The 13,607-nt window shown below is 44.2% G+C and overlaps 1 protein-coding gene across 1 annotated transcript in view; it reads right to left on the reverse strand.

Moving 5' to 3' along the window:
* Positions 1-2,540: 2,540 nt before the first annotated feature.
* LOC141108702 (moesin) overlaps positions 2,541-13,607 on the reverse strand; it is a 96,159-nt gene continuing 85,092 nt past the window's right edge. Inside the window, exons 8-13 of the mRNA XM_073600571.1 lie at positions 12,323-12,486; positions 9,174-9,304; positions 7,754-7,914; positions 6,279-6,371; positions 5,814-6,047; positions 2,541-3,524 (exon numbers count right to left, since the gene is read on the reverse strand). Coding sequence (XP_073456672.1) covers positions 3,360-3,524; positions 5,814-6,047; positions 6,279-6,371; positions 7,754-7,914; positions 9,174-9,304; positions 12,323-12,486 — 948 coding nt within the window. The 3' untranslated portion in view covers positions 2,541-3,359. The remainder of the gene's footprint in view (positions 3,525-5,813; positions 6,048-6,278; positions 6,372-7,753; positions 7,915-9,173; positions 9,305-12,322; positions 12,487-13,607) is intronic.

Genomic DNA, 13,607 nt, shown 5'->3' on the forward strand with positions numbered 1-13,607 from the left:
AGCTAAAAGTGGCATCCGGTATAATACAAATAAGGTTTCTAGCATCCCCAATGGCCCTCCAGACATAGTATACCAAGAATTAGAAGTAGCCAAGTTGGACACAATAGTTTTTTTTTTTTTTTCTTCCCTGGAGTTCCACCTAAAAGACAGGTTCAATTTAGAATAAAAACTCCCCAGCCCCGCTCCACCCACTCTGACCCCCTTTTCTATTCTAAGATCCTCCCACTCATCTTACCTCCCTTTGATGGCCTGAAGCTTCCCATGCAGTAACTTCCCAAAGATTTTAATGGAACCAACGATATGTGACTGGGCTATTCAAGTCTGAGACGTTACTGCCCAGCAACAACAAAAGATGTCTGCACCGAGGCTGTAACATCAAGGTAGACCACTGCCATCGGAAAAGAATAAGTTGGCATGTGGGTGGGCGGTGGTATAGCTTAGACTAGCTTAAGGGGCTAGGTAGTTGTTCTGTTAAAGTGAACCTGTCCTGTAAAGTGATAACGACACTTTGCCCATTAAGGTGCTCAAACCTAGAGACTGAACTCTAGACCTGAGCATTACATCATGGGAGGCAGTCAATGCTCCCCCATATCCGGAATCACTGGATATTTTTCAGTGGCAGCCATGGAAGAAGGATCGCTGTAGAGATGAATAGGGGTGGGTTGGGGAGACTTTGGATGGGCAAGGTGACAGGGTCTCTTAAGGACACATTCACACCACAACGCATGCCACATATATACATTTGGGGCCAAAAAGGGCCCCTTATTCAAGGCAACATAGTGGTCACCCTGTGTGGCCCTGAAACGTCAGCTTTACTGTATTTAGAGCTTAACTCCAGGAATCAGACAAACGCTACCCTTGCAATTTGGTGTACTTACCTTACTTTTGGCTCTGGCAGGCTGCCTCAATCCATGTGATCGGTCCAGTGTTGTTGTCCCTCTAAGGAGCTCTCTCTCTGCTCACATCCTCAATTACAATGCAGGGTAAATAGACCTGCACTGCAAGTGATGATGCCAAGGGACCACCTACAGTCTTGAGCTTGAGGGCAATGCTGGAGCTTGCCAGAGTCAGGCATAAGGTAAGTACTACACCACATCCCTACACCTCTAGAATAAACAAACATTTAACCCTTCCGATATAGGGTGGGGGCCCTCTGCAAGGATAGATCTAATTCCTGAAATTCCCAAATAAGGAATTATGATCTCTAAATCGAGTGACAGTGCCTCTTCATCACTTTATTAATATGTGAGAACGTGCGCACTCAAGGGTGTGAATGGGCCCCACTAAGGAAAATTAAGACTTGAAGGGCCACTCTTTACAAGCAAGTGCAAGGACCTCATTTTTTGTGTTGACCAATATTTATTAAAAGGTGAAACGGAATGCGACACTTTGCGTTCTTTGATGCCACCTGCGTTTCAGTATGAATGGGCCTCAAGGAAAGCAACAAAAAAAAAAGGAAGGAGAGAGTTTCAACCCTTTAAAAGCAAGTGAGAGGACCTGTTCTTTGTGTGTTGACCGGAAATTTTGGGGACCTAAAACGGAATGCTTTGATTCGAACGGCATTACGGTGTGAATGGGCCCCAAGGAAAGAAAAAAATAAAATAAAGGATGGAAGGAGAGCGTTACTACCCCTTACAAGCAAGTGCAAGGACCTCATTTTTGTGTCAACATCCAATTTTGGGCAGGGGAAACGGAATATGCCTCAACTAACAAAGATTGGTTCCTTGACACCAAGTGCGTAACAGTGTGAATGAGCCCCAAGGACAAAAAAAAAAAAAAAAAAAAAAAAAAGGATGGAATGAGATCATTTCCACCCATTTCAAGCAAATCGAAGGACCTATTCTATGTGTGATGACCGCCAATTTTCAGATTGTTAAAGAGAATATGCCTTAACTAGCAAAGGTGGGTACCTTGACGCCAACTGCATTACAGTGTGAATGAGCCCCAAGGACAGAAAATAAGATGATGGAAGGAGATCATTACCACCCTTTTCTAGCAAATCTAAGGACTAATTCTGTGTGTGATGCCAATTTTCGGATTTTTAAAGAGAATGTGCCTCAACTAGCAAAGGTGCATGTCTTGATGTAAACTGCGTTATCCTGTGAATTGTGAATGTGTCCCAAGAAGAAAAAAAATAAAAAAATAGAGAGGGTTACAAGTGCAAGGACCTTATTTTTCCATTGGCATCCAATCGTTGGAAAGTGAAACAGAATGTGCCTCAACTAGCAAAAGTGGGTGCCTCAACGCCAACTGCATTGCAGTGTGAATGAGCCCCGAGGAAAGAAGTCACCCTTTTCAAGCAAATCTAAGGACCTGTTCTGTGTGTGCTGACCAGCCCCAAAGAAAAAAAAAGAAGAAGATGGAAGGAGAGCATTACTACTCTTTTCTAAGGATCTATTTGGAGTGTACTGACCGTCAATTTCCAGCTTGTTAAAAGGGAATGCGTCTCAACTAGCAAAGGTGGGTGCCTTGACGTGAACTGTGTTATCACTTGAATGAGCCCCAAGGAAGGAAAAGGGGGGGGGGGGGGGGGGAAAGGGTTGAAGGAGAGCATTACAACCCTTTACAAGCAAGCGCAAGGACCTAATTTTTGTGTTGCCATCCAATTGTCAGAAGGTAAAATGCAATATGGCACAACTCGTAAACATGCGTGCCTTGACACCAACTGCATTCTGGTGTGAACGGCCCCCAATCAAGAAGGCAAAGGAGCATTTTATCCCTGCCGTATGGCAACGTAAGGCACACAATAAGCCGTCTTAGGCACAACTGGTCATCAGATAGGCAAGGGGTATAAACCTTTAAATAGCTGCTTCTAGTTATTTCTCAATAGAACGTTAAAATTTTTTTTTTTTTAGAAAACGTATATATAACTGATTATATAATATCGCTTCTCTATCTTCTACACATGTAACAAAACCCGTTCCAAGTATTCCCATATACAAAGGATGGAAGAAAACCAATGGAATGTACGGCAAAATGTCAGCTCATCTCACCAGAGACGATGCAGTTCCATTAATCCAGTGCAAGCAATAGACAAAAATCATTTCCTAAAATTCTGCCAATATAAACACATAAGGCATTTAAATCTCCATTGTTATAATGATCGAAAACTGGGGGGGGGATAAGGCATTTTAATCTTCAAAACTGCTGGAGAAACATAAAGCGTTTTTTCTGTAGCTGCCGGTTTAATGTCCTCAGACCAGAAAACATGACTTGGATGGGACATTGGCCAGGCTACAGACCTTACTGATTGTACGGCTTCGGACTCTGACCCATAGTGGTACAGAAGTTCCAGTTGAGCCAATGGAAAGGAAGGAGGCAACATTTTGTTTTTATTACATGTACAAGGTATACGTGCGTTACAGGGCTTCAAATTCGTCTATGCGTTGCTTGGTGTTGCCTTGGCGGATCTGGCGGAGGGTCTTGTACTTGTCCCTGCCGGCGAGCACGTTTTCGGTGTGCAATATGTCATTGACGGTCTTCTTGGTCTCGTCTCTCGCGACGGCTAGTTCTGAGCTCAAGAGCTAGGTAGAAACCATAAAAACAAAAATTCATTTTTACCCAGATGGTGCTATATTATAATATATATACAAACACTCTACACAGTGGGTACAATAAGTATTGAACACATCGCCATTTTTCTAGGTAAATATATTTCTAAAGGTGCTATTGACAAAAAATTCTCACCGCATTTCGGTAACAGCCCATACATACAAAGACCCCAGAACAAATAAGTTCAGAAATGAAGTTCTGAGTTATAAAATGGAATGACACAGGGAGAAGTATTGAACATGATAACTGAAATGTATTTAATACTTGGTACAAAATCCTTTGTTGGTAATGACAGCTTCAAGATGCCTCCTGTATGGAGAAACTAGTCACTTGCGTTCAGGTGTGATTTTCTTCCGCACAGTCTTCAAATCTTGAGGGTTCTGTGGGCCTCTTCTATGGACTCTGATCTTTGGTTCTTTCCATAGATCTTCTATCGGATTCAAGTCAGGTGATTGGCTGGGCCATTCTAGCAGCTTTATTTTCTCTTTGAATCCAATTGAGAGTTTCCTTGGCTTTGTGTTTGGGATCATTGTCTTGCTGAAATGTCCTCCCTCGTTTCATCTTCATCATCCTGGTAGATGGCAGCAGATCTTTATCAAGAATGTTTTGGTACATTTTTCCATTCATACTTCCTTCATTGATATGAAGTTTGCCAGTACCGTATGCTGAAAAACAGTCCCACACCATGATGTTCCCACCTCCAAAATTCACTGTTGGTATGGGGGGTGTTTTTTGGGGTGATGTGCCATTTGACCTCCAAACATGGTGTGTATTAAGGCATCCAAAGAGTTCAATATTGGTCTCATCTGACCAGACTATATTCTCCCGGTATTTCACAGGCCTGTCTAAATGTTGTGCAGCAAACGTTAAACGAGCTTCAACATGCTTTTTCTTCAGCAATGGAGTGTTGCGTGGTGAGCGTGCATACAGGCCATGATGGTTAAATGCATTACTTATTGAAAGAATTCTACCTGCTAATTTCAGGTCTTTCTGAAGCTCTACACAAGTGGTCCTTGGCTCTTGGACAACTCTTCTGATAATTCTTTTCACTCCTCTGTCAGAAATCTTGCGAGGAGCACCTGGTCATGGCCGGTTTATGGTGATATAATGTTCTTTACACTTCCGGATTATGACCCCCAACAGTGCTCACTGGAACATTCAGAAGTTTAGAAATCCTTCTGTACCCAATGCTATCAGTATGTTTTGCAACAATAAGGTTGCAAAGGTCTTGAGAGAGCTCTTTGCTTTTACCCAGCATGAGATGTTTCTTGTGTGACACCTTGGTAATGAGACACCTTCTTATAGACCATCAGTTGAGACTGAACCAGCTGATATTAATTTGCACTGACAAGGGGCAAGGATTGCTTTCTAATAACTGATAGATTTCAGCTGGTGTCTTGGCTTTCCATGCCTTTTTGCACCTCCCTTTTTTCATGTGTTCAATACTTTTTTTCCTGTGTGATTCAATTTTATTATAATAATATAATTATGTATTTGTATGTATGGATTGCATAGAAGCTTTAGAAATAAATTTACCAAGAAAAATGGTGATGTATTCAATACACACACACACATATACATATACACACACACATACACAGAGAGAGAGAGAGAGAGAGAGATCTCTCTATATCTCTCTCTTTATATCTATATACCCCTCTCTCTCTATACCCCCCTCTCTCTCTATACCCCCCTCCACACACACACACACTTAAAAAATTAAATAAACTGAAAATATATATAAATGAAATATATAATTAAACATATATTTGTGTTAGATATTAACTATTATGGCCACTAGATGGAGCTGTGCCGCATACCCATTTCCTATAACAGGCCATCTAGTGGCCACAATGCAGTATTTTCCCATACACACACACACTTGATCTGCAGAGAATATAGATCAAACAACATTCAGTTTTGCCCCATTTGCACAGAACAGATTTACATGCGGATTTGAAGGATAAATAGCTGTGCAAAGTTAATATAAGTACAGCCCTTAACCACATAACGCATATGTGTGGTGGGCTTTTGACGCCCACACACTGCACATATAAGTCCATGGGTGGCAGAGCTTTGTCACGGCACGCTCCCAAGCACAGCAACCCAATTGTCAAGAACAGCTCTCAATCATTACGAATTATCGGTGGTATGTGACCACTGTGATAGCCGTCAGGTTAGATTTACGGACCCTTTTAAAAGGGACACCGGGGCTTAGACATGAATATAGGTAAACTATCCTATAAGTCAAGGAGGATTACCTTTAGGTGCTTCTGGACCCTTTCATTCTTCTCGGCCTCCGTGGTGCGATCCTCCTCGCTCCTATCTTTGATCATGGCCTCCGCTTTCAGGTCTGCGCTGGCCTCCGCTCCGTTCTCATCCTGATCATCGTCCTGTTCGTTCTCCGCGTGTACCGGCTCCTGGACGTGGGGAGTGCTCATCACCAGCTTCAGCTCTTCTTTGGTCTTCTCCAAGTCAAGCTGCACATTCTGGGCCTGCAGGGGAGCAAAATCCAGTGAATGAAAGGGGTGGGGCCAGGGACAAACAAGCTTAGGGGGGGTAAAGGGCTAGATGCCCTCCAGCCAGGAATGAGGTGGGCTCGTTCTGACTTGCTGCAGCTTCTAATGCACACTGCGAGAAGCTCACACAGTGTGCAGTGAAATCAAAGTACAGGAGAGGAGCCTGTACGATTGAAGGCTGGGGGTCAAATTTTGGTAGATCCTTACCTTCTGTTGCCATTCCTCAGCTTCACTTTCTTTCTTCTGCCTGGACAGTTCTAGCTGATTGATGGTGCTCGTCAGCTCAGCAAGCTCTGCAGACTGGAAAGGAAATTTAACAATTAGTGTTAATATACAGATATTATTAATACATAACTCCTCCCACCAGGGCCGATCTTTTGTTTGTATGGTCGCCAATAGTTTACATATTCATAAGTAAAGTTATCACCCCCTTAAACAGGGACTTGCTAAGCACTCTTATTTTAAATTTTAAAAAATTGCCGTGATAAAAAAAAAAAAAAAAAAAACACAAATAAAAAAATAAACAGCTCTGGTTGCAATACCCACTGTATCTCCGTCGCAGTCCCTGCAGTTAGTTCTCTCCACCACTAGATGGTGCTGCTCAAGTAGGTGCTCTCCTCCGCAGACCCACCGTTGCCAGGAACGCAGCACCCCAATTGCCAGGAACGCAGCACCCCCACGAGCGCCAACAGATTACATACAGGAGAATCTGTTTTCTCAGCGGCCTCTTTAATACAAAGTCCCACCTCCTATAATGGACAGAACCGTCATCCAATGGCAGCACAGGAGACGGAACCTCCTATTACAGAGGGCGCTGTGTAAACAGGAAACTCTCCTGTGTGTACAGAATCATCCCGCCTCCTCCCTGTCCCCTCCGAGGCAGCCAGCATATATATCTTTTGTGGCCCCCGGCGCTCGGGGATTCGTTGGGGGCCACAAAAAATATACATGTTCAAATTACCAGGCGGGCCGGACTTTGGACATGCCTGATGTATGGGCATCTAAGGAAGTACAATTGGCTTGGATTCAACATCCATGTCTTATTGGAGAGTTCGTTAAAGTGATTTTTTTTTTTTTTTTCAAATAAAAAAAAAAAAACAGACTTTACAAACATGTTATACTCCCCTCCTCTGTGCAGTTGGTTTTGAACAGAGCAGCCCCAACCCTCCTCTTCTCAGGTCCCTCTTTGCTGCTCCTGGCCCCTCCCTTCCGTTGAGTGCCCCCACAGCAGGTAGCTTGCTATGGGGGCACCCGAGCCGACCAACAGCTTCCCGTGTCCATTCAGACATGGAGCTGCGGCCCAGCCCCCCTCTCTCTCCTGATTGGCTGACTGACTTTGATTGGCAGCTACGGGAGCCAATGGCACCAGTGCTATGTCTCAGCCAATCAGGGAGAGTCCGGGACATCGCTGGATAGAGATGGGTCTCGGGTAAATATTAGGGGGTGCTGAGGCGACTGCTACACACAGAAGGCTTTTTCTCTTAATGCATCTCCTGCCTTTACAACCCCTTTAAGCTGTCTGTGGATTGTGCCTAATCGGCAGGTGACCATAATCAAGATCTATGAAGAATGCATAAAAGCGGCATGGTTGGTGCCCCGCGGTAACCTGTGGGTTTTACCATGCCTTGCCGCAGCACGCAACGATGACTAAGCCCTCAAAGTCAGGTGGAGACACAACTTACCAGCTGCTCCTGATTCTTCTGCTGGTCTTGTGACTGTTTCAGAAGGGCCTCCTTGGCATCCTCAGCGGCCTGCCGTTCTCTTGCGAGTCTTTCGGCCTCCTCTTGTGCTTTTCTCCTTTCATCCTCCAATTCCAAGGCTTTCCGGGTCTGCTCCTCCAACTCTGTGCAACAGGAAACAAATCATTTTCAATCGGGAGTTTTTCATGAAAGTAATCTGTGATAATCGTGCAATGACTGTCCTTTGCTCAGGCATTTGCCATCAACTACTTGCCGATTGGGCACTTTTACCCCCTTCCTGCCCAGGCCAATTTTCAGCTTTGGCACTTTGAATGACAAAATCGCGCGGTCATGCAATGCTGTACCCAATCACATTTTTTATCATTTTTTTGCGACAGAGCTCTCTTTTGGTGGTATTTAATCACCACTGGGGTTTTTTTTTTTTTTTTTTAAATAAAAATAAAATAAATAAAAAAGGTTTTAGTTTTGGTTATAACATTTTGTAAATAAGTCATTTTTCTCCTTCACTGATGTATGCTGATGAGGCAGCACTGGTGACACGACACTGAAGGGCACTAATATTCAGGACAGATAGGCAGCACTGACTGGCATCACTGATGGGCACTGAATGGCATCACTGATGATCAGTGCCCCAATTACCTGTAAAGGTCTCTCCTGTGAGGAAATGCCACTGATCGAATCTCACCTCCTCACATGCTGTCAGTGTGAGGAGAGGAATGCTGATAACTGGCATTCCCTTGTTTACATGGGATCTGCTGTGATTGGAGCCACTCTGTCGTTCTACAGTGCTCATGTGCCATTAAGGAACATGCTGATAGGAGGACAGAGAAGAGTGATCAGGCTCATCAGTCTGCTACTTCTCTTTTTGTTTACCAATCAGACTTTGGGTAAGGGCAAGGCAAGACCCTCTAAGTGTTACTTAACTGCAGCTGAGCAAAAGTCAGTTCTCCTCCCTGGCCAGATAAGGCTGTGCAAATCTCAAGACTGGATGGAAAGAAACCTCAATTATGGTCTACATAGCCAGGGCAACATTTAGCATATTGTCACAAGGAACAATACAGCATAAAAAGGTAAGAGGGCAAAGGCATCATTGCAGGTACCACACATCAAACAAGACCCATAGGTAACAGTAGTAGTTATGACGAAACGTGTCGGGATCATGGCATGGATTGAGTCTGGGCTGAGGCTGCTTACACTACTGTTACCCATGGGTTTTGTTGGATGTGCAGCACCTGTAATGGTCCCTTTCCCGTTTGCAAATATTGAGTTTAGACGAGCTCCTTCCTAGCTTGCACTTCTCAGTGGCTGTTAGCGGACTTGAACTGACAGGAACCTGGAGTGGCACCCCATGCCTTTTGTGTTGGTTCTACAGTGGTAATAGACAAAGTATCGGAGCAGATACCTTCTTGGGCTTTTCTGGTCTGCTCCTCGATCTGTCGTAGCCTATCCATCAGTTCCTCCTTTTCGCGTTCAATCTTTTCCTTCTCTTTCTCTGCAATTTCTCTCTTCTTCTTCTCATTCTCCAGCAAGGCTCTTGGGGAAAAAAGGATGAAAAAAATCAAGTGATAAACAACATTAGTAGAGGAGAACTTCCCTGAACCTATAGAATAGAAATAGGTGGAAATGACACAAAGGGCTAATGTTCCTGTTGATATAGACACACCCCCAGAACTGTGTTGGAAAAGGGCTCTTCGGAGATGTAGTTCTGGGGGTGTGCCCACTGCTTAGATCTTGGGAGTGGCAACAGCATTGTTTTGCTGGGATAGAATTTAATATATGCACGTAGGGAAAGAGGGCCAGGGTTGGGGAAAGTTTTTGAATTCAGCAGGCAGGGCTGACAACGCTACTTGGGATTTCACTATGGCATAGGCCTGGTGTCATCTCAATAGGAAGTTAGGAGCTCGCTGGATTTATAGCAGATCAAGTATTTTGTAGCATTTTTAAAGAGGTAAAACATGGGGAAAGGTGTACTGGGGAGATCAAAGGCCACACACACCTCCAGTCTTCGCTCAAATAAAGCTAAGCCTGTTGAAGAATCTTTAGTATCTGAGAACTTCTAGATGGCAGGTCCCCATCTGAGCTCTGTGTTGTCTGCCAGCCAATATGTGGCGACACAACACAACCGGGGGCAGTTGGTCTTGCCACCACACTCTGGTCTGGTCCAGTGGTTTTACCACCATGGGGGACAGACGATCCAACACAACTAGAAGGTTTTCAGCCATCAATACCACCTCAAGAGCCTGGACATGTGTTTTCTTCATGAAGGCCCCTTTTATCCATGCAAGCTTCCAGTCTGAGGAAAAGGGTTGCTTTAATGCGCACATGTCACATCGCCAATCCCCTACGGTGGTAAGACCACTGGCAGAAGGTTGTCAGATTCTGAAGATTCTTCAATAGCTTATCTTCTTTCCCCATGTTTTATCTCCTTAAAAAAATGCTATAACTACACAAAAATACATGCTGATCTGCTAGAGGTCCAGTGAGCTCCTAACTTCTTTTTGGGCTGACCGACGATCCAACACAACTAGCCATCATAGGACTTCTAGAGCGTGGGATTGGTGGCTGGACAGGTCTTTTCTTCATAAAAGGCCCTTTTACTCCCCCTCCCCAAGCTTGCAGTCTTCAAACATGGTTGCTTTCATTTTCACATCAAACTAGAAAGGTCTCAAGACCATTCACTACGCAGCCTCATTGTTCAATATCTTACAGTGCAGAATCCAAATACTCACATTTCAAGATTTTTTTTGGACATACAAGATAAACAAATGGCCTTCTATTTTAGATAGGCACCCAAATCTTGGATAAAACAGCACATCAAGCATAGCTTTCCACAGACCAGTTTATTACAAGACATCCAAAGCTTTCATCTAGTGGGGCATGTGACCTCCTCCCATAATGTAGTCGAGGTTTGGCCACCAACGCTAAGCTTGACCGCGATGAAGGGGATGGTGTCATCTCATGGGGACAGGGTATTTATAATTTCAAGAAGTTCATCACTTTAAACAGAAAAGCAGATTCTTTTAAGAGACTCCTCTTATTACTGAAGGTCTCTTGTGCAACCATGGATTCTCCAAATTGAGACCCCCATGGTTCTGGTCACTTATGTGGAGAAATCTGCAACACTCTTTGTTTAAAGAGTATAACACCTTTAATGTTTAACACAGATGTCTAGTGGGGCACGTAAACATCCTCCCTTGTTGCAGTGCCAAGGTTTGGCCACCAACCATCAAGACTGACCATGACAAAAGGTGATGGGGGCCCCATCATTTCAAGTAGTTCTTCTCTTATTGTTGGTGGTCTCTTCTGCACCCATGGATTCTCCAAAATGAGACCCCCCCATGGTTCATGTCACTTATGTGAGGAAATCTGCACCACTCTGTGTTTAAAGTGGGGAACATCTTTAAGACTTAATATAAATGTCTAGTGGGGCATGTGACCTCCTCCCATGTTGCAGAACCTAGGCTTTGCCACAACCGATTAGCTTAACTATGACGAAGGGGACTGTGTCAGCCCATGGTGATGGGGACCCTATCATTTCAAGTGGTTCTCCACTTTAAACAAAAAAGTGGACCCCTTTGAATGACCTCTCATTGTTGAAGGTCTCTTCTGCAACCATGGATTCTACAGAATGACACTCCATGGTTCTGGTCACTTGTGTGAGGAAATCGGCATCACTATTTAAAAGGGGGGGGGGACACCTTTACGAATGAATATAGATGTCTGCTGGGGCATGTGACCTCCTCCCTTGTTGCAGTGCCCAGGTTTGGCCACAACCACTAAGATTAACCATGATGAAAGGTGACGAGCGCCCCATCCAGCAGTTCTCCTCTTATTGTTGAAGGCCTCTTCTGCAACCATGGATTCTCCAAAATGAGACCCCATGTTTCTGGTCCCTTGTGAGAGAAAATCGGCATCACTCTCTCTTTCAAGAGGGGAACAAGCTTTAGGATTTACTATAAAGGTCTAGTGGGGCATGTGACCTCCTCCCATGTTGCAGTTCCTAGGTTTGGCCACCAACCACCAGGCTTGACCATGGCAAAGGGAATGGTGTCATCGCAAGGTAACGGGGACTCTAAACAAAGAAAGTGGACCCCTTTACGAGACTCCACCTACAGTAGGTGGTCTCTTGTGCAATCATGGATTATCCAAAATGAGACCCCCATTCTTTTGTTCACTTATTTGAGGAAATCTGCACCACTCTTTGTTTAAAGAGGGGAACACCTTAAGATGTCTGGTGGGGCACGTGACCTCTTCCCATATTGTAGTGCCCAGGTTTGGCCACCAACCACTAAGATTGACCATGACAAAGGGGATGGTGTAATTTCAAGGTGACAGGGACCCTATCATTTCAAGCAATTCTCTTATTGTTAAAGGTCTCTTCTGTAACCAGCTCTCCACATAAAATAAATAAAGTGGACCCCTTTACGAGACACCTCTTACTGTTGAAGGTCTCTTCTGCAACCATGGATTCTCCAAAATGAGACCCCATGGTTTTAGTGACTTGCGAGTAGAACTAGAAGATTTAATCTGGATTTAGAAACTTCCCATTACCTCTCCATCTGTTTCTGGTGCTTCTCTTCCCTTGCTTGAGCTTTCATCTGCTGCACTTCAATGGTGTCTGGCTTCCTGCGGCGCATGTACAGCTCATGGTTGCCCATGCAAAGAGCCAAGATTCTCTTGTTGATGCGTAATCGGGGAGCGTAGAACACAAAGTCCTGAAACAAAAAACATGACTTATGTTTGAAAGATGAACTGAACACCGCCGAGGTGAGAACATTTGGGGACGAGCCTCAAAATTCGTATTCTGCCATCTAATTATCTCAGTACATTATCTGGCATAACCGCCCATCACATGGAAATAGACAACCATTTGGTCAGTCTGGGAAAGATACTCCAGACTGACCAAAATGTCGAAGAACATAGAAAGGATGAGCACCACAAAACAAAGGAAAGCGTAAAAATAGCGCTGAAACCGTAGGGTTACCTCACTGGTATTGCAATCTTAAAGATTTGATGTTGATGTAAATGTTCTGGTTCCTGGCCAGGCAGCTTCTACACCGGAGGATCTCCCCTGTCTTCGTATTTTGCAATACAATGTAATAAAAATGTAAAGTGAAGCACCACTGCCGAGAGGTCCAGATACAACTTTATTCCAACATAAGTCAAGATGAAAATCCAAAAAGGTAGCCAACAACATGTTTTGGCGCCCCAACAGCACCCCTTCATTAGGGCTTGGATTAAACACAATGTGACTAGACTAGAATTGAACTGGACCTTTATTTTCCTTTCCACTTTGACTGCAAGCTCAGGTTTTAGCAGCTGGTGAAACGAGTTGGATACCTTTTGGATTGTCCTCCAGAGGTTTACTGGAATAAAGTTGTATCTGTACCTCTTAGTGGTTTGGTGATTTAATTTCCATTTTTGTTACAAAAGTTACAGTAATCCAGTAGGTCTTTATTGCACATGACATAAGGTCAGAAGAGAAATCCCAACACGTTTCAGGGCTCAAAACTCCCTTCACCGGGGCAGTAATTTCAAAGAATACTAGTCCAGTATTCTCTTCGACTGCTGCCAACATTTAAAGCCCAACTCCAGGAACTGGACAAAATATACCCTTGCAGGTCAAACCTCCACACTACAGGGGGTTATCTGCTCATGCAGTCTAGGCTCCAGCAAGGTCCCTACAACAGTCCTCGACAGAGGAGGAGAGTATTGAAGCTGGTAGCACATGAAAGTGTTAACCACTTACCGACCGGCTCCTGTACATATACGTCAGCACTTTGAAGAGGGATATCCCAGCAACGGCGGCAGCTGCTGCCACAACCGAGGTATCCAT

Source organism: Aquarana catesbeiana, linkage group LG09 (assembly GCF_042186555.1).
Source record: "Aquarana catesbeiana isolate 2022-GZ linkage group LG09, ASM4218655v1, whole genome shotgun sequence".
NCBI lineage: Eukaryota > Metazoa > Chordata > Amphibia > Anura > Ranidae > Aquarana > Aquarana catesbeiana.